Below are 20,228 nucleotides of genomic sequence, written 5' to 3' on the forward strand. Positions count from 1 at the left end.
GCATGTAAAGCAGATCTTACTGAATGCACCGTGTCATGGAAGCTATATCCTCCTGGGCTAGCAGGTATATACATGGTAATGCTTTGTTGGGTTGACAAGCAAAACCAGTAAAGTACAGTACTCATCAGATAATTCCTGTCTATCGCACTCTGTATGCTGCTCAACAAAGAAAGTGACTGGCTGATTCAGGAATCGACATCAAATTTCAGCTAGGAGGTCAGGCACGCTGTTGCAGAAGATAAGCCGTATCATGGTTCCCACCACCCCCCCCCCCACCCAAAAAAATATATATATATATCCAACAGGCAATTGACTTTCAGGGGTAGCAGAGAGTTCCAAGAAAAGATAGATTAGTATTATTGCAGCATGGAAAACTCTATGACACAGTCATGTCAACAGACCATAATCATATTTGGATTAGAATGCATCTGTATATTATAAAATTAAATTATTAATGCAGGGTACAAAGTGTTAAATAAGATCCTAAGGTTGCACTTTCTAAACTAGTAATAAATGAGGCTGACTAAATAGAAAATTAGACTTTTGAAAGTAAGCTAATGAACATGCAGAGTAACAAGGGCCGATCACAGATAAGGGTCACTGCAAAAGAGTAATCACATCCATGAACCATGCGACCTTTAGTTGGAGAGAGGAGGGGCAGAGGGGTGGGGGAGAGCCGCTGACGGAGCGTGGTGAGGATGAAGGGGAGATTGGTGGCTTGCTGAGATTTGTGGCAGTGAGCCGTGAGGGGGAGAGCCAGAGAGTGAGTGCTGCGAACGGCGCGCGTGTGCTGATAAGTCAACGCGTAACAGTGACCATAGATAATATTAACAAAACGCTGTGTTTGGGGCTTAATGTGGTGTGAGTATCGGTACTGTATTTTAAAATACACTAATCCTCTTTTAGAAGGGGTGAGAGCAATGTTTTATGTGCGGATTTTAATTATTCAACAACTTAAATTATTCATAAATTAAAATTGATTAAGTGGAATCTGGATATGTTATTTGTTGTTGCTACTTGCTGGTTAGTTGTTCTTATTGGTTTAATTTTGAGGCCTATTGTACTTTTTTTACTTATATTTAATATAGACTTCACATTGTAAGTATGTTTGAAGATGTAGAAATTTTGTAGAGACTACTTATGGGAAAGGGGTCAATTTTCCCTCTACCCCATCTCCGAAATTTTGTCTTAATGCCTTAATCCTTGTATCCTCGGCCACTTTATTTTCATTTTAGGTGTATGTATGATGTATGAGGATATTTCAACATAGAGAGAGACCTCCATATATAGGTACTCAATCCTCTTACCATTTAGCTTCTAAACTAATCAAATCGCATTAAAATAAAAACCTTATATTAGCTTAAAGCACAATGAATTGTTTAAGGGGGACAAAAATAAAACATAAATTGTTAATAACTAATTAGCTACAGAAAAGACAAATTATTTGATAACTAATCAATTTGACAAATTATTCATTGACTGAATGGTGCTCACATTCTTATCACATTTCGTCATGTAGGAGCTTGGGCAAACGGGTAACGGACTGTTTGTGTATGAATTCCAAGGAAGACAAAAGTTGAAAAAAAAAAAAATTTAAATTTTGCTCCGTCCTTCGTACTGAGCTTTTTTTTTTTTAAAAAAAATCGAATATGGTCGCCTCCAAAAAATAACAATGTTTTATAATAATAATAAATAATTACTTCAAACACAACATGTAAAATATTAACAAAATCATTAAGAAAAAATCCACTATATATTGACATCTACGTAAGTACGACATCTTTCAAAATTCTTCGGAAACGTACTAATGGATGAAATTATACACATTATTTAAAAAGAAACTAAATTATACTCTATTATTTATAAATAATATAACAAAATAAGTAAATAAATTCAAGAATTTCAAAAGAAACAAACATTTCTAGATGATAAACAACTGGAGGGAAGGTTTTAAATAATTAATCATTTATTAGTTATTAAGACGTGAAAACTCATTGTGACGGGGAAAGGTTGAAGATACAAGTGAGTGTCAGTCAATTAAGAAGAAGCTTATCGAGATACTCAAGCCTGCGCAGAAAATATCCCCAGGCAAAAAGTGTCGTCACCGATCACATCACTGATCGTACTACGCATAACGCCTCCATGCTACCACTTCCACAAACGGCCACGTGTATAATCAAGGCAAACAGAAATTTTCATTCCACGTGTTTGAATATCATTGTACTTCATACTTCAATTCTCACAGACATAAAACGTAAAACATTTTGGGAAAATAGAAATACAAGTGAAAATCGAATTAAAAAAAAGGGGGAGCTGACCAGTCACTTGAAAGTGCAAAAGGACAAGAAACCATTGTGCTCGGGTTTTGTTTAGTTCTTTTATTAGATCTCTTAAACGACAACCATTTTATGAACAAAACGCAAACGCCCCCTTTTTCTTCTCTCTCTCTAAAACCCAAACCCTCGGCTTTCACTACTCTGGAGATCTAACAAAGGTACGACTTTTAATCTTTTTCTCTGTGGGTTTTACTGCTTAAAGATTCAATCTTTACTTTCCATTTCCATTGCATGCTTCATATGGCTTGTAAATTTAATTTCTCTTTTAAGTTTTGGTACTAGCTTTATAAGCTTTTCTGGGAATTGTTTCGTTAAAGAGGCTCTTTTGTTTTTTTCCTTTTTTTTTCCTTTTTTTTCTTGATTTTGAAGTATACCCAGATATTATTTTCATGGATGAACAGAAAGACAAGGATGTTTCTGTTTCTAGGGGTGATTTGGGAGATTCTACTGTGACAGTTAGTGAACATGTAGATGGTAAAAGTGAAACCCCATTTGAGTCCACGGTACCTGAGTCTCAGGTTGGTAAGATTGAGGGGTCTAATGAGGCTGGTGGGGAGGAGGATGTAATGGTGGAGGTTTTGGGTTCGCATGTTGTTGTTGATGGGGTTTGCAGTAGCAGTAATGGTGCTAGAGTTGGAGGTGAGGAGCATTTGAATGATGAACAGATTCGTGGTCTTGGTGGCGGTGGGTCTGCTGAGGCTGGTGTCGAGAAAGATTTGAGAAGTGTAAGTTATGCCCGGGATGTAGTTAGTGATTTAGGAGCTAGGGAAAGTGGGGTTTCTGGTGTTGAAGTGTCATCAAGTCATAGATTGGAAGCCAGGTTTGAAGGGTCTTTGGCAGAGGAGGGAGCTGCCATGGAGAGTTTGGAGAGAAATAAGGAGGTGCTTGGAAGTGAGAGTGAAGGTTGTATAGTTGATGAATTGTGTGCTCACGAAAATGGAGCTCAAGATGATGAGGTTCAAGACAGGGGAATGGGGACTAAGGTTGAAGGGTCTACAACAGATGTGGGTTCAACGGGTAGGGAAACTCAAGTTGTTCATGCGGAGGACATTGGGGTGGCATCCGCGGAGGAGGGTTTGGAGAGAGGATTGCCTAATGAGGCTGCAGAGAGAGGTAGTGAAATGGTTAGTGGTGTTGTTTGCGAAGCACAAGGCCATGGAGTTGAAAATGTGGTCGGATCTTCTACAGTGGAGTCTGGCACTCTGAATGAAGAAACTCAAGTTGTTAAGAAGAAAGCTGATAGGGAGAATGAAGATGTTGTGGCCAAAGATTTGGTTCAGGGTGCTGAGCAAGGTGGGGAAATATATGCTGCTGGGAAAGATGCAAAAGAACTTGTTAAGGGTCCTGAGAAAGGTAGGGAAATCGATGCTGCTGGAGGGGATGCACAGCAATATGTAGAGCCGCAGAATTTGCATACATCGAACAATAAAACACTGGATCCTTGTAGTCGAGTCGCTGTTGCAGGTTCCCCAGTAACCGTCGAATATCTAAGTGTTCCCATCCAGGTTGTTGAGAAAGCTGCAGTTACGGTCAATGACAAGGGTTTGAAGCCCAAGATTGATGCTGTTGGCATTGATTCTACGGAGGGGATTATTTCTAGTTCAGAAGAAAAGAAAATTCCAATTGCTATGACAGATGACAGAGGAAGAGGAAAAGACAGTATTATTAGTGTACACTCTAAATCCATGGATTATCAAAATCCTGTTGCTGTTACGAGGGAAGTTGCAGAGATGGATAAAGAGGAATTTATATGTTCTACCATGGAAGGTATGGAAACTGACTCTTTCGATGAAAATTTAAGTTTTTCATTGGAAGAACTGCAGGGAAATTTTGGAAGACTTGATGGGAGCACTGAAAATCACTGCAATGTTTATGCAGATTCACTATCCTTCTATCATCCAACCCAAGTGGTTGGAAGCGAAGATGCCATGATGGACAAAAATGTGCATCCTAGTGAAAATCACCAACAATCGAAGTTTCAAGGGTGTTTAGACCAGGGTACTGCTCATTATGTTACTCAGGTTAATTCAAATACTCAAGAACCAATGGAAATTCATGAACAAGTTTCTACGGCTGAATTGGATGAGATGTTATCTTGCTCTGGAGATGTTCAGAATTTTAAGGATGGGAGACTGGCCATGGATACTGCATTAGATACCCAAGTCACTACCAGAGGTGGTGAAATTCCTTTGATAAACAATCAGGAGGCTCTAAATTCCAATACGAAGGTCCAGATGCCTACTGAGAATGATCAACAATTGAAACTTCAAGAGAGATTCGACAATACAGGGGTGTGTCATCTTGCTCAGCCTCAGGTTGCTTCAAATTTAGGGAAAGTAAAACCAGATGTAGGGAAAGAAATGGAAATTCAAAAACAGGTTGCTGGTGGTAAATTTACCGCAGTGGATGAGAAGGTTTTTTCAAATCCGATTGTTGAAGTTCCCTGCCCTTCTGTTCAAGTCATAAATGAAGGTGAAGGTCTGCAGACTGCCGAAGGAGATATGAGTGCAGCGGGTAGCCTTTCTGGAGTTGATTCAACTGTTGAGGGTCAAATGCATGTTGAAGAACGGGTTACTGATGCTGAACAGGCTGCATTACATGGAGATCAGGAGATGGAAGTTGAGGGACAGGATAGTGATACTGAACAGACCGAAACCAATGAGGAAAAATTTGTTCACCGAGTAACTGCAAGGGGAGGAAGCTTGGTGAAACCCCATCGGGTTAGTTGTCTGTTGCCACTGGAAGATGAAGGAGAGTTTTTTGTGTCTGATTTAGTTTGGGGTAAAGTCAGGAGCCATCCGTGGTGGCCCGGACAGATTTATGATCCTTCAGATGCATCCGAGAAGGCAATGAAGTATCATAAGAAGGACTGTTTTCTGGTTGCTTATTTTGGGGATCGGACATTTGCTTGGGTTGATGCATCTCAGCTAAGGGCCTTTTATTCACATTTCTCTCAGGTAGAGAAGCAGAGCAATGCAGAAGTATTTCAGAATGCTGTCAATTGTGCTCTAGAAGAAGTCAGCAGACGCATAGAGCTGGGTCTTGCATGCCCCTGCATACCAAAGGATGCATATGATAAAATCAGATTACAGATTGTTGAGAATGCTGGAATCCGGCAGGAATCAAGTGAGAGGGAAGGTGTGGACAAATGTGCAAGTGCTCAGTCTTTTCAACCTGATAAATTAGTTGAGTTTATGAAGGCATTCGCGCTATCTCCATCTGGTGGGGCTGACCGACTGGAGCTTGTGATAGCTAAAGCTCAGCTGCTGTCCTTCTATCACTTTAAGGGATATTCTGAGCTACCTGAATTCCAATTTTGTGGAGGATTAGCGGAAGATGGTGTTGATACTTCACACTTTGCGGAGAAGATGCACACAACTCCAGTTAGTATGGATGATGAACATATATACTCTGAAACTCAAAGAAGCTCTCATCACAAACGTAAACACAATTTGAAGGATAGCATGTATCCTAGTAAAAAGGAAAAGAGTTTGTCTGAATTGATGACTGGTTCATTTGATTCCTTAGATGATGACGAATTTGACTCTGATGGAAAAGCTGGCGGTAAGTTGGTTTCACCATCTTCTATCAAGAAGCGCAAGGTAGTTGATTTTGCAGGAGATGACTCGTCACAAGATGGAAGGAAAACTATTTCCCTTGCAAAAGTGTCTATCTCGACGGCTAATATTCCTAAGCCATCCTTCAAAATTGGTGAATGTATTCGTCGAGTTGCAAGCCAAATGACTGGATCTTCATCTGTTCTGAAGAGTAATAGTGAGAGGCTGCAGAAACTTGATGCCGATGGTTCTGATGATTCTTTTGAAAATTTTGAGGATGCCGAAGGAAAGAGGATGATTCTTCCAACAGACTATTCATCATTAGATGACTTGCTATCACAACTTCATTCGGCTGCAAAAGATCCCATGAGAGGATACAGTTTTTTGAACATGATCATCAGTTTCTTCTCTGATTTCAGGAACTCAATAATTTCAGACCGACGTGCTATTGACAAAGTTGGCGGTAAAAGGAAAAAATCATCCCAAATTATGGGTTCTCCAGAAACTTTTGAATTTGAGGATATGAGTGACACTTATTGGACAGACAGGGTAATCCAAAATGGGGCTGAAGAGCAACCTTCAGCACCAGCAGCACCAGCAGGACCAGCAGCTACAAGTGGAAATACCCAAAGATATCAAGTTGTGCCTGTTGAACTGAAACCTGTACAAAAGAGTCGTAGGTCGTATTCTAGGAAGCAATATTCTGATGCAAACCATGATCTGACCCCACCGAAACCACCGGGCTATGTGGATGAGAATGCACCAGCGGAGCTCATAATTAACTTCTCTGAGATGGATACCATTCCTTCAGAGACAAACCTGAGTAAGATGTTTAGGTGCTTTGGACCTTTAAAGGAATCTGAGACGGAAGTTGACAGGGAAAGTAGCCGTGCCAGAGTGGTTTTCAAGAAATGTTCTGATGCAGAAGTTGCTCACAGTAGTGCCACAAAATTCAATATCTTTGGACCCAAGGTTGTAAATTACCAGCTTAGCTATACTATTTCAGAACAATTTAAAGCTTTACCCATTGGTGCATCCCTGGGCGAGGATTATGCAACTTGATGTCAATACTCGTAGAGGTGGATTTTAGATGGAAATATCAGGTAATTTTTAGCTATTGGGCCGAAAGTTTTATACTGTTCAATGTTGGAATTCTTGGCTATGATTTCTGTCAAATTTTGTTTGTAGAAGATGTTTTGACATTCCTTATCAAATATTTCTATTAAATTACTAGTATTTGTTATCTTAACATTTGAACCAAAAATTGTACAAGTAGGAGCAGATGTTATCTTAAAACATCCTGGGAATTTTGGTTTTTTAGTAGTTTTTGGGAACACCAGTCTCTCCATGTCATATCTTTATCGTTGAGATGGAAGCTTCATTCCCTCTTTAGACTCAGCCTGTCCTGAAGAGCTTCTTATTTGTGAACCTTTGGATGTTGTTATTATTGCGTATTGCATAATGTGATGGATTTTGCCCACATATGAGCCTGGCACCCTATTAAATTGAAGTTAATCAGATAGCTGTTTGTATGATGTAATGTGATGTAACCTTTGATTCATCCTTTATCACCTTCGATTCATAACAAAAATCTTATCATACTTATTTTTGTTAATTGATGGATATGTTTTAGGATAGGGCAGACATTGAGGATGTTGGCGGATACGGTGCTGATGAAAAAAAAGCTATGGCATATGCTTGATTAAAGAGGTCGCCAAAGGAGGTAACCAGGCTGTTAGTTTATCTGGTTATTTGCTTCACCTTCTGCTCAAAGTTTGCATTTTGTTTTAAGTTATGCACAGATGCATGATATTATCTCCTGCATGCTTCAGTGTAATGTATAGTAACTTATAGCAACTTTGACCTTTCTGTGCGATGCTGTCCACGAGCATTAAAAGATTCCACAATTGAATCATGTTTCTTGTCGATCATTTTATGCTTTATCCTTCTGTTATCTTATATGAGGGCTGTTAATAACTGAAGGCTGCGGTGTATGCTTTTGTTCCACTCTTTTGAGTTATTCCTGGCATTGGCAGTTTGTGGGTTGCCAACGCATGGGAGCTGTGTGCAAGATTTTTCCCAAGATGTGCATATCGGATGTCCAATCATCATTCATGCCGATTCATGCAAGAGTATACTAATGCTGTGATTACACGGGAAACACAATTAAAGGACTAATTAAAACTGATTTATTAATAATGCTAGCAGTATGTACAAGCTGCTTTAAGAGAAGTAGGAACCGATGAATCTGCTTAAAGTTAGTGGAAGTTAACAGAGAATTGTGTAATGATAAATCTATTCACGCTGAGATAAGTTATTAAATTAGATTGTGAAGAATCGGTAAATGAGCTTATTCTGTTCAGTTCAGTTCAGTTCAAGTAGATTTAGTTCCTATGTTTTCTTTTCCTCTTTGTATTAAGAGACTATTTTGAGAAGAACAAGAACTTGCAAATGAAAAAATATCGTCAGATCAGTGAAAGGGAATGAGGATACAAAGGCAAAATTATAGAACCAAACGCAAACGGGTTGAAGAAACTCTGCAGTTGTTATTTTTTCCAAGTGAAATTTAGTAAGGATTTAATAAACAGTAGCATGCATTCAACCAAAGAGAAGAATCTTGCTTCTTTTCTAATATGGGAAACCTTATTATCGACCATACAAAACGTATTTATTACACGTACGGTTCACAGTACAAAGTGTACTGCAGTGCGCGTATCCAATACATGTTATGCACAAAAATATACAAGGTGTGCCTCTGTTTACAGTCATGCATTTTGCTTTTCCCTCAATCAATTACAAAACTTGTCAATAGATTTGAACAAAACACGGCAGCAGAAGAGCGTATGCTCCGTCAGATTAGGGTCCGTATTACCCGATGAATAAGTCATTGTGAAGTTTCAGTTGATGCCGAAATGACGTCCTACCCTCTATTTGATGCGAAGAAACAAACAATGAAAGAGTAGCAACTAATCAACTGCTTTGGATATGCTTTTTCGTCTCTTGATAAGCCCATTCATAAGATTCATGTAGGTGGACTTATTTATAGCGATACCCTTCTGTCTTGTTTCTTCAAAAATCTGTAATGCATCCTTGTATCTCCCTTGACTGCAGTGTTCATTGATTTTCTCCGAGTAAGAAATGGAGCTTGGATCAATTTCCTCTGGAGTCTTAGAAGTATTTGGTTGCACCACCTGATGGTTTATTTTTCCAGTTTCAACCATTATTGAAGTGAATTTCTGTGCTTCCTCTAACCTACCAGACTCAACAAGTGCAGTATGGATGGCAGCATAAGTATATCGATCAGGCCCTAATTTCTTTTCTTCCATTTCAGAGAGAAGACCAAATGCATCCTCAAGTCTACGTTCCTTGCATAGGCTAGATATCAATGTATTGTAAGTAACTGAATCGACGGCCTTCCCTTTCAAAATCCATGACCTGAAGAACTTCAGAGCCTTTTCTAGTATACCCTCTCTACAAAGTCCAGAAAGAAGAATATTACAAGTAACAATGCCTGGCTTGAACGACTTCTCAACCATTTTGTTATGAAACTGCAATGCTTTCTCAACCTGACCCTCGCTGCAGAACCCATGAATAATCGTATTAAACGTAGTTTCATCCGGAATCATACCACTCTGAAGAAGCTCATTCAACATGTCAATGGCTTGCTCAGTCTTCCCTGACTGACTTAGCCCCCAAATCATAGCATTATAGGTAAAAGTGCTAGGCATGATTTGTCTCTCTTTCATCTCATCCCAAAGCTTCAATGCTCTGTTTGCCTTTTCATCTCTGAAGTACCCTGTTATCAAAGTGCCATAGCTCACCTCATCAAAGATAATAACCCCTCTTACTGGCACTATTGAGCAACATGTATGCCTCATCAAGCTTCTTCTCACAACATAGAGTATGGAGAATGGTATTTAATGTAATAGTATTCATCTTCAAGCCTTTCCTCCCCATCACATCCATCATTCTGAATGCTTCTTCCATGTTTCCAGCTTTACAATTTGCATCTATCAATGTATTGTAAGTTACACAATCTGGTGAAAACCCATTTTCTTCCATATTCCTCACAATTTTACAGGCTTCGTCTATCTTCCCTTCTTTGCAATACCACTTAATCATTATATTATGAGTAACTGCATTTGGCTTGATTCCATGCTCATCCAACTCGTCAATCAACTTAAATGCCTCCATGCTACGACCAGATTCAAAAAACCTGTTAATCAACGTATTATATGTAACCACATCAGGCAACAACTTCAAACTTTCCATCTCCTTCCTCAGCCTAAATGCTTCTTCCAACATGCCTGCATTGCACCACCCATTGATCAACATATTATATGTCCAAACATCTGGCAATGATTTATTCTGTATCATCAAATCCACAACTCTCATCGCCTCCTTTAACCATCCCAATTTACAATACCCAGAAACCAAAATATTATATGTAGTTCTATTCGGAACCAACCCTCGTTTCTTCATATCTGACAGCAAATCCTTAACCTCATTCAACTTCCCTTTCTTAAACAAAGCATCTAAAATCGTATTATAAGTCACGTTATCAGGCAAACAACCAAAACCCTCCATTTTATCCACCCATTTAAGCGCATCTGTAATCTTGTTCTCTAAGCAACACCCGTATATCAACACATTAATAGTATTAGTAGTTGGTTTCACTTCAAGTTTATAAATCATATCCTCGAAAACTTGATTCGCAAGCAAAATAGAATGTGAAGACGGGTGTCTTACCAAAGAATTTATAAGCGTATGGCAAGTCAGCGAGTTAGGCTTCATCCTCAACCTTTTCATCTTGCTAAAAAGCTGCGCCGCCAAATGGGGTTTTCCGCATTGAACATAAGCAGTAATGCAGGTATCCCAAAGAGGTTTTAACGACTTGTAACCATTTTTCCTGGGGTTCCACATCTGGGGATTGAGCAAATACCTATGAAGCGCATGCTGGCGGTCGTTGTTGATGAATGCAACGAGTAAAGATTTTGCATCGGTGTATTTGCAACGGTCTAAAAGTGAAGGGAGAAGGGAAAGGAGAGGGAGAGGGGATTGAGTAAGAGGAGGGGGCAAATGGTCCTGGGCCCACTTGAAGAAACAGATGAGTGTGTTGGGAAGATTGGCTAGGGTTTTGGAAGAGAGAAGAGAGATGAGCACTGGTTGTGTTAAGTGTTGAGTGTATTGAGTGAGAGATTCAAGTGGGGTTTTGTCTTTGGTCAGGATTTTTGTTAGGGTTTCTACTAATTCTGGGTTAGGGTTTGTTTTTGTTGTTGATGGTGCTTGGTTCATTGTAATGGAAAATGGTTTCTTTTGTGAGTCTGTAAAAATGGTTTTTTAGGGGTTTAGGGTTTGAAGATTGAAGAAGAGAGGAAGAGATGACGAGGAAGAAACGCACAACCAAAACGACGTCGTGTCTTGATGGTAAGTTAAAATAACATGCATATCCCTAACTTTTAATAAAAATACAATTAATTACATATTATACTGTTTCTGACGTTGGATTCCGATAAAATAAAATTCCAAAATTTGACTATTTGTTTCGAAGCTTTCAACCATGCCCTTATTTGTAATTTCCTACAATTGCTATAAATCATATGTAACCTGTAAGCTATTATGATTCTGCTTTGCTGCCTCTCTGCGGTGTCCATTGATTGAAAATAATCTGAAGCTGAGAAATGGAGAAACAAGAAGAGGTGGTGACAGTGAAGCTGAGGGCAATAGAAGCAACAGCAGAGAGCTTTAAAGAATATGGGCAAGTGATAGAGGCTTCTGCCGACGGTGAAGAGTTTGGTCCTCAAGATGCTCAGTTAGATCTTAGCCGTGGGATACCAAGGTAACACAATTATTCTTGGCTTATGATTATCTCATCATACTTATCTAAGATTTTTAAAAGATGTCTTGCATACTTTCATTTTCTGGGTTCTTTTTCTTTTTTTTCATATATTTACCGCAATTTGGATTATGTTAGTTTTTGTTTGTTACCTTTATAGGAGATAAAGCCTCACTAAGTTTCAGTAGGCTCTATTCTTCTTCTTTTCCTAAGCGTTGATGGAATTGAAGCTCTCTATATCAAATTTATGCAACAAATACTGAATTGAAAATTAAAGAGGAAACTGATGTGCACGAGTGGTTTTTATTTCATTCAGTAAAAGTTTGTTTGGGGATTTGATGATGGCTTTCATCATGATTATATGACAGGTTTTACATTATGCACTTGGAAAACCGACCACTCAAGTTTTCCACAATTACACATCATGCAAGCGTAACTCAATGCCTAGGATCAATCGGCGGTCATGTTTGGTATCTTGGAGTTGCAAAGCCATCCATCCTTGATTCAACAGAAACTGAAGGAGACATGGGCACAAACATCGTGCGGTCACATTGTGGTCATTTCTATGTTCCTCCTGCCATTGAGGATGTGCGTGTTTTCAAAATAGCAGGTCCTAAGTTCCTTAAACTTAATCGTGGAACATGGCATGCTGGGCCTTTGTTTAAGGCTGACGACATGGACTTCTACAATCTAGAACTGAGCAACACCAATGTGATCTCTTCGCTCTTTCTTTCTTTGTCCTGCATATATGAATTTACATATGGTTTTTGGTGGCAATGAATGACCCCTAGGAAATTTAGCACTGAGCAACTTCATTAGAGGATGGTTTAAGAATACGTGCTGTGTTGATTCATCATGATACACGACATGTTGGATAATTTAATACAATATTCAGCCAAAGGCATTTGATGTAAAATCATAATTTATGTTTTAGAGAAGCCAATTTTCCATGTCTGACCACTGGAATTTCGTCTTGCACCATGAGCATGTGCACTGTTCCATTACTCTTGAAAATTTAGCTTTGAGGAGTTTGTTATACGATGACAACTTGCTATGAACGAGTGTGAAATTGGGTAAAACTGTGCATTGCTTAGTTTTCTTTATCTTCTGCATTGCTTGGTTTATCAAACATGTCTGATTGTCCATCATTACCTACAGTTTCACCTTAGAGATGCATTTGCATTGTTGTTGCCAATGTAATTACTTCTTTGTACTGATAGCTAATCATATTATGATGCCCGATAATTCTGGACAGCTTGATTGGTTAATAAGATGTTGGTTGGTCTTTTTTATTTCCTTTTTTTTTTTTTGTTTTGCCCATATAATATGACATGTTGATCTTTTCGCCTAGGTGGTGGATCACACAACACACAGCTTCAAGAAGAATGGGGTGGTCTATACTATTGATGACTGACGAGCAGATGTATATGCGCACCTTATTTAGTTCTGAATTTCACATTTGAATCCATTTCGTGTATTATGAATAAAAATGGTAGATACAAGATTGAAACAAAACACAAGTCTTTCATCTTTACAAGATGAGTTAGCTTTTGTGGGGAACGAAAAAAATGAAAAACACATTTGATTAATTAATTTCTTTTTTTCTGGGATCTGATATTTGTTTGAAGATGACTTCAAGATTGAAACCAAACCCTAGATCTTTCAAAGCTCAGCACAATTCAAATCACCAAAGCGTGTAGTCGCCCAGCCAAATAGTACAGAATTAAAGATCGAATAAAAAGTCAAAAGTGATAAAAGGTTAATTCCGTAATAGGAAACAGATATTGTAAACCCAAAATCTAATCTTACTGAATTACAGGAGGAAGTTCAGGTCACTGAAAAAAATGATATTACAAACGAAGAGAAGAAAAGTGAAAAAAGTACACAAGTATTGAACAAATCAATTTCTCCACTTAAAGACAGAACAAGAGCGTTGCCACCCAGTGTAGATAGCAAGACGTTGAAACTGTTGTCCAGGCGCTGCTCACATCATCTGCAAAAAAGAGTCAAAATTTGAAATGAGAATCTGCTACTGAAAAGCATTTTTATTGATATTTCGAAAGGAACATTTCATTCAATTTTCTGCTGTAGAACCAATCACACCCAGGAATCAATTTTCTAGGCATTGATTTTAATATCTAGGCATTCATTTAGTCCAACAATATGATTAAACACGTCGAGTGGATATAGAAATATAGCAGTAAAAATAAAAGTAATTACCTTGAAGATATCCCCAAAAATTCCTTGCATGGGATTTCTACGCTTAACTCCAAAAAACTTCTCCGCTATGTCATCTAGCATCTGAACAATTCTTTGTGTCAGAATCCATATATACTTATAAGTCACTGTTTGAGTTAAAGAGATCAAGAGACCCATAATAGCTTAATTTCAGTCAGAACTATTTGCAACCAACATTACAATATTGATAGAAAACTTTGATCTATGTACCAAGAAAAACAAGGGATATAAGAATATATATGAAAGCAAGAAAACGGGACCCATGGGTTTTGACTAGAAATAAAAATGTACCTCATTAAATGCCGGTTCCCTTTCTATACTTGCCTTGTAATTGGCTCTCAACATATTAAAGAGTGGTAAAGCATCTCTTTCCAACCTGCAATGGACAGAGAGAGGAGAAAAAAAAAATTATGTAAGTTCATATTTTTTGATGAACCCTATGAAATATGTCAACAATACCGTAGTTGAGCTTTTCAAATGATATTGTTTGGATGGCAAAATAATAATTAAGTTTCAACTTAATGCCAATTCAAATCCATGAATATCAATGGTAATAAATATAAAGAAGATTTGCAGCACCATAAACATATATGTCAACTTTCAGCTGGAGGCAGAATCAGGAAATAGATCTGACGAACAGAAGATGAAGTTGCACCAGTCATCTCTAAGTAACTGATGCAGACCCTAACTTTTGTTCTCAGTTGTTCCTTTAGATAGTTAAAGAAGTACATGGAAAGAGTAGCTCAATCTCAACTTCTTTAGAAATTTGACTACAGATTAGTTATTATCCGAGAAAAAGTAATTGCTAACTCCATGCCCACTTCATGCATTTTCCTCAATTTCTTTAAATCTGACAGCAATGGTAGAAGATGTGAAGGAAGTGCAACCAAAGTGCACCACCATTCGAGATTCAGACACCTTCCAAGACAAGAAAAAGAAACAAATTAAAAGTGGGTTCCTTCTTTTGTGTGGATAGATGGGTGAGCAGGAGGGAAACGGGTGAGGAGTCTATGCATTAACCAACTCCTTAACAAACTTTGGGTGCCAAGCCAACCTTCTTAAAATGAGGCAGCATTATTATCGGCTCACTCCGTAAAAAGAAATCCCATATGTATGGGTATGCATTCTTTCTTTAAAATGGAACATAACGATAAAATGATGATGATAATAATGAATACAACTTACGTTTGCAAAACATAAAAAACAAATTGTATTAGATCTGATGGTTGGAGCTGAAGCTGCTTATTTTCCACTTGCTTCTTTACTTCGTCCATGATATAATTAGCATCTTTCATATTACCCAAAGATAAATACCTATCATCCAAGAAAAATTCACTGTAAATTCAGAACATCACAAAAGATATAAATTTCCAAGCAAAAATAATTATTGAGTAGCTGAATGACTATCATACAAAACATTAACAAGTATACAATACATATGAACATTATGGATGCATTTGTCATATAAGGGAGGGCCAACCATACTGTCATTTCACTTTAAATTGTTGGAGATACAAGGTTCTAAATGAGACCCCCCTTGTAGTTTTGGCTGGATACAAGTATTGCCAGAAAGTGTCCAACAAAACAGTATTCAATAGTTGGCTCCTGTGTTCTTGAACATCTGAATTTTTATTGGAAATATAAGAAGTCATTGAATACTGTTGGGTTAGAATCTTTCAGGGCACTGATATGGAGTACTACAACGGCATCTCACATTGAAAATTGAAGAAGGCATTGCAAGTATATGTTCAAAATCAATGAAAAATGCATTCGGAACTGCAGTAAGTATAATGTCAAAATTAAGTGTCCAGGAGGAAGGTAAATGGAATAGATAAGATTAAAAAAAGAAAAAAGAAAAGAGCAAAAAGACATCTTGAGCAAATGCAGAAAAAATGTTGAATAAAAACTGCCATAAACTGTAAAAACTCACTCCTTTTCCAAAATGAACATCTATCAAGATAAAAGATGTCTCAACTCTAAATTCCTTGAAAGTCAATCATGATGTTTATATGGCCATTATATCAAGGCCAAGAACTGAAATAGGGAAATCTCAAGTCCTTACAACACCAAAGGGAAATCTCAAGTCCTTACAACACCAATTAGCATCTCAAAAAATGATTAAGGAAGTTGAATAACAATATTGGATTTTCCATTTCTTTTTCCCCATTCTTTTTCACATCAGGAAGTGTTGATAACAGATTGAACCCTCAAGACTAGTAAGCTGGATCTGAACTTATGGTATAACCTAGATTTGCAGAAATTATGATCCTGATTAAGCATTCAACTATGATAGTAATTTGAACAGAAACAAAGCAAAAATGCAGTTTCTAGTTCTCTAATGAGCTTACATTAGAATTGCTCGTGCAACTGCCAGATCATCTTCACCAGGATAACACTGCATCAATTGACCAGACTATCAGATGAACCTGTGAGACAACTATGCAAGAAGGACTAACTAACACAATAATTGAATTCTGCTCTTTTTTTTTAGTGCTACAGTAATTAAAGGTTTAAGTACTTTTGGCATCTTATCTTGAATAACTCAGCATTCGTGTTAACAAATCCAAAAATCTCAAGAACTAATTTTTATTTCAAATTAGGAAGCAAGAAATTGCAGATATCAATTTTCTCCAGTAGCAATAATAATAAAATAAAACAACTAATCTTTGAAGGGATGTGTATATAGCATCATAAAAATAGAATGTAGACTGTAAATTATATGATATTGATAATACACAAACACAGTACAATATAGATATTGCACTAACTTAAGGTTTGGACTTGTGCAACTTGTTGCATCTTTGTCAATGAATTAAAAAACAAAATGAGTTTGTGTTTGTAGGTGTCCACATCATTAAAATGCCTAACCTTGCCCATAAAATTGACTATAGTAGATGCAAACTTCTCTGGGTTGTTTCCTCTGACAAAATGAAATGATACTCTTGCCATGTCCTGGAAAAGAGCTGTATGTTAATGTTGAACATGCCAAAGATATATAAATCCGATGGAAGCACATCATAAAATGGATCACCAAAATCCACATTGTATTAGATATATTGCTCTTTGAGGTCCAAGTTTTAGCTGTCAAACTTACCAGTTCAGGGGATTCTGAATATAAATATTCAGCTAGCATAACATGAAGCTCCGGGGACCCAGTTTTAGGAGCTCCAAACTCTATAGACCACCTGAAAAACAAAAGAACTATAAGTTGGGAGCAGTTAACACTCTAACAATACACAGAAAGCAAACATTTCCATATATACAAAGAGCATGGACACATCCCCAACACTTCAACTTCATTCTCGTCCTTGCTCTCTCTTTAAAAAGCTTTACTGTCAACTTATATCCCCTCTCTCCTCTTCCATTGTCCTCTCCTTCAACTTTTATCTCTATTCATTGTCTTATCACTAGGGGCATAACCTAAAAGTGCGTGCAAAGCAAATGACCTACAAGCTAAATAATCTGTCATCAGTGGATATAATGTCAAAATGTTGCTGTGAAAAATCTTACCCTGTGCTAAAATTTTAAGGTTGTGAATGATATTAAATTATTTATATTCACAACTGAACATCAAATGCCTGCCTGCAAATGCTTTGTCATTCTGCTTTCAAACTACAACACTAAGATTCACCTTTTAACTATAGATTTAATTACAAAAATGACAAGGGAAAAAGGAAAAAATCAGAATTGAAACAAGAATTGCCTCATCATAATGTTGGAAGCATGGTATAAAAGGGACTAACTTCTGGGCACATGGCAGGGATAATTCCAACTATATTATTCTTATAAAATTTTGCTATTGATGTGGCTACTAAATTATTAGTGACAATAAGAAGAAAAACCAAGTTATATCCATGCTTAAGAAATCACAACATCCACTAAAAGCAAAAAGTCCAATAATACAATAAGGCAATGATTTCTCACTTAATAGCAGCCTTTAAGAATGATGAGCAGCCCTCTACGCGCAATTTTGCTGCACCAAGGGCTTCAGTAAGTTCGTGAAGATCGTCATCATCCTCCAAGTTATGCGGCACTGGAATCTGGGGAAATAACTCATAGATCTTTCTGACACGATCTAACATAAATATTTTGTTACAATTGTGAAGACAACACAGAATCATGTATATTATCCAAACAAACAACGATGACTACAAGCATATGTAACTCAACAATGATATTGTGTAAGATCACGTAAATTCATAAAATCATTGATATATGCATAAGATTAAAAAAAGTTTTGGTTATCATGGCCAGAGTTACTAATAAACATTAATTATCACATCACAATGTCACAGTTTGACCAAATTCTGAACTGATAGTAAGCTTAACTTTTGAAAGTTACGTCACAAGTATGAACTGACCAAGGTTTTCATTAGCATAAGCAACTTTCCCCTTAACAAGTGCCTCCACGAAAGACACAGCTAGCTCTGCCCCACACGTAAGCTGAAAAATTTTCAAAACCACAACATCAATGAAATCAATTCAGATTAAACAGTGATAACATTGAGAATTTTCATATTATATTCATGCAACACAAAGTTTCAGTATTTTTCTGGTAAAATATTACATTAATGAACAAAGCTCAAATTTATAAAGGTAAAGCATTGGCTCTCTATGACAACACAAACATTTTTACTGATATCTATAACAATATAATCAGGGGTGTTGAAAGGACCAAACACGGCCTGCCATTAAATTGTACAAAATTGGGCTTTATGGCAGGATCGTATTAAATTAAATTAATACCCGAGATCAAATCAAATAACTTGCATCACCATTTCTAATTAAGCAAAGCCCTTTACAACTCTGACAATGAAAATGGGCCTATGTGTGTGTTACATAGACATGTATATTTAAAGAAGACCACAAAATTATCTAACTGGAAAAAAAAATGCACAACATAATAAGATTCATTTAACTCAATAAACTATATAAATCTGCTAAAAAAGAGCCAAATAGACCTTTCAATCACCCATAACAGACATTTTAACCCAACTAACATACCAGATTAACCACACCCTCCTCACAATCTAATTACTATCTGAATCCCACATCAATAGTCACATCTAATCTGCACCTTTCAGGAACAAACCGAACCAAATACCAGCTAGAAGAGACTGATCATTATTACCAATAACTAGCCTTTATCCAAGTTGTTTGTTTTTAAGACAAACTCCATGCCCCAAGCTTCGATAATAATGCAACACTACTAAATTCTATTAATTATCTTCCCCAAACATTGAATTTACACTTATCAAAGATTTTGCAAATGACAAAAAAGAGAGAAACCTGGTTGTTTTTCAACTGGAGGCATGCTCCAGCATGTAAAAGATCCAATGCTTCAGAATATCTCTGTGCAGCTACATATCTGTATCCATACAAACAAAAGAAAAAAATTGAATTTTTGTTTTTGGAAAATATGTGGCCATTACATGAATAAATCAAGAACAACAACAGGGCCAATACCGTGCACTAATAGACTTGTACATTTGTTGAGCTCCATAAAAGTTTCCTTCATTCACAATTTTCTCTAGTTTATCAATATTCTGCCATTAATACAGGTCACAAAAATGCAATAAGAAATCTTTATTATTATTATTATTATCAATTGAAATCCCAACAAACATCAGTTAAACAAGAATTTTTTTAAATTTTCAATTCGTGAATGTAAATTTATTTTTAATTAAATTGTTAAAGAACTGGGGGAAAAAAATTAGATTTTTTCTTTTCGTACCTCTTGTGCCGGCGGTAAAGCGGTGCGTTTTGGCCTTTGGCGCGACATATTGAAAGCAGAAAGAGAAAGAGAGAGAGAGCGAGAGAGAGAGAGAGAGGAGGAGATCTATTTTCCAAAGGAGAAGAAAAATAAAAAGCAAAAGCCATGACGAGATTGTTCCGGCCGTTTTTCAAATTACAGTTTGATCCCTACTTGTAGTTTTTTCTTTGACAAGGCCCCCCTTAGACATTACTCATTACTCATAACAAATCTAATTTCCTTTTCTTTTCAAATATAAGTCTAATATAAATGCAAAATTAAATCCTAGCATAAAAGCTAATAAAATCTGGTAAAACAAAGCCGAACACATAAATTTATGTGAAAGTAAAGATTTTTGAGTTATTTTTTTATTTTTCTTTCAATGTAGATATATATTTATCATATAATTAATAGCTTTAAGTTTTAAAATTATTAAGTAACTATATAAAAAAAGGTTGATAATCTAGTTGGTTTAGTCATTTCAACATAAAGTAACATATTAATAGACG

The 20,228-nt window shown here is 36.9% G+C and overlaps 4 protein-coding genes across 7 annotated transcripts; 2 read left to right on the top strand and 2 right to left on the bottom strand.

The window, feature by feature from the left end:
- Positions 1–2,325: 2,325 nt before the first annotated feature.
- Positions 2,326–8,405, top strand: LOC18044736. 4 transcript variants are annotated; one of them, XR_002905922.1, is made up of 4 exons: positions 2,326–2,494; positions 2,706–6,996; positions 7,527–7,616; positions 7,930–8,405. XR_002905922.1 is itself a non-coding variant. In XM_006436143.2 (4 exons), exons 2-3 carry the CDS (start codon positions 2,726–2,728, stop codon positions 6,953–6,955), a joined length of 4,119 nt encoding a protein of 1,372 aa, XP_006436206.1. In that variant the 5' UTR covers positions 2,326–2,494; positions 2,706–2,725; the 3' UTR covers positions 6,956–6,996; positions 7,527–7,869. The 4 variants fall into 4 exon arrangements, 3 of the variants coding, with proteins under 3 accessions (XP_006436206.1, XP_024041194.1, XP_006436204.1); XM_006436143.2 differs by lacking the exon at positions 7,930–8,405 and having other exon boundaries at positions 2,706–4,103; positions 4,215–6,996; positions 7,527–7,869; XM_024185426.1 differs by lacking the exon at positions 7,930–8,405 and having other exon boundaries at positions 2,706–3,645; positions 3,703–6,996; positions 7,527–7,869.
- Positions 8,406–8,534: 129 nt separating this feature from the next.
- On the bottom strand, positions 8,535–11,329 carry LOC18044737 (pentatricopeptide repeat-containing protein At2g16880). Its single transcript, XM_024185230.1, is given in 2 exon segments — positions 8,535–9,726; positions 9,728–11,329. Coding segments are annotated over 2 exon segments (2,328 nt in total). The 5' UTR covers positions 11,189–11,329; the 3' UTR covers positions 8,535–8,859.
- A 153-nt stretch (positions 11,330–11,482) lies between these two features.
- Positions 11,483–13,318, top strand: LOC18044138. Its single transcript, XM_006436145.2, has 3 exons — positions 11,483–11,732; positions 12,098–12,440; positions 13,081–13,318. The coding sequence occupies exons 1-3, from the start codon at positions 11,575–11,577 to the stop codon at positions 13,141–13,143; spliced, it is 564 nt and encodes a 187-aa protein (XP_006436208.1). The 5' UTR covers positions 11,483–11,574; the 3' UTR covers positions 13,144–13,318.
- Positions 13,319–13,380: 62 nt separating this feature from the next.
- On the bottom strand, positions 13,381–19,799 carry LOC18044139 (Golgi to ER traffic protein 4 homolog). Its single transcript, XM_006436147.2, has 12 exons — positions 19,702–19,799; positions 19,434–19,513; positions 19,257–19,335; positions 18,329–18,410; positions 17,892–18,042; positions 17,062–17,152; positions 16,836–16,919; positions 16,316–16,362; positions 15,153–15,281; positions 14,259–14,343; positions 13,950–14,030; positions 13,381–13,722 (listed from the first exon to the last, which is right to left on the bottom strand). The coding sequence occupies exons 1-12, from the start codon at positions 19,747–19,749 to the stop codon at positions 13,714–13,716; spliced, it is 966 nt and encodes a 321-aa protein (XP_006436210.1). The 5' UTR covers positions 19,750–19,799; the 3' UTR covers positions 13,381–13,713.
- Between the last annotated feature and the right edge of the window lie 429 nt (positions 19,800–20,228).

Source organism: Citrus clementina, unplaced genomic scaffold (assembly GCF_000493195.1).
Source record: "Citrus clementina cultivar Clemenules unplaced genomic scaffold, Citrus_clementina_v1.0 scaffold_4, whole genome shotgun sequence".
In the NCBI taxonomy this organism is placed as follows: domain Eukaryota; kingdom Viridiplantae; phylum Streptophyta; class Magnoliopsida; order Sapindales; family Rutaceae; genus Citrus; species Citrus x clementina.

Bases quoted from the DNA above. Each gene is read 5' to 3' on its own strand.
- LOC18044138 (XM_006436145.2), top strand. From the start codon at position 11,575: ATGGAGAAACAAGAAGAGGTGGTGACAGTGAAGCTGAGGGCAATAGAA. The intron at 11,733-12,097 runs GTAACACAATTA...ATTATATGACAG, and splicing joins CTTAGCCGTGGGATACCAAG to GTTTTACATTATGCACTTGG. The intron at 12,441-13,080 runs GTGATCTCTTCG...CTTTTCGCCTAG, and splicing joins TAGAACTGAGCAACACCAAT to GTGGTGGATCACACAACACA.
- LOC18044139 (XM_006436147.2), bottom strand. From the start codon at position 19,749: ATGTCGCGCCAAAGGCCAAAACGCACCGCTTTACCGCCGGCACAAGAG. The intron at 19,336-19,433 runs GTATTGGCCCTG...GTATGGATACAG, and splicing joins TACAAGTCTATTAGTGCACG to ATATGTAGCTGCACAGAGAT. The intron at 18,043-18,328 runs GTCAGTTCATAC...TATTTATGTTAG, and splicing joins TTATGCTAATGAAAACCTTG to ATCGTGTCAGAAAGATCTAT.
- LOC18044736 (XM_006436141.2), top strand. From the start codon at position 2,726: ATGGATGAACAGAAAGACAAGGATGTTTCTGTTTCTAGGGGTGATTTG.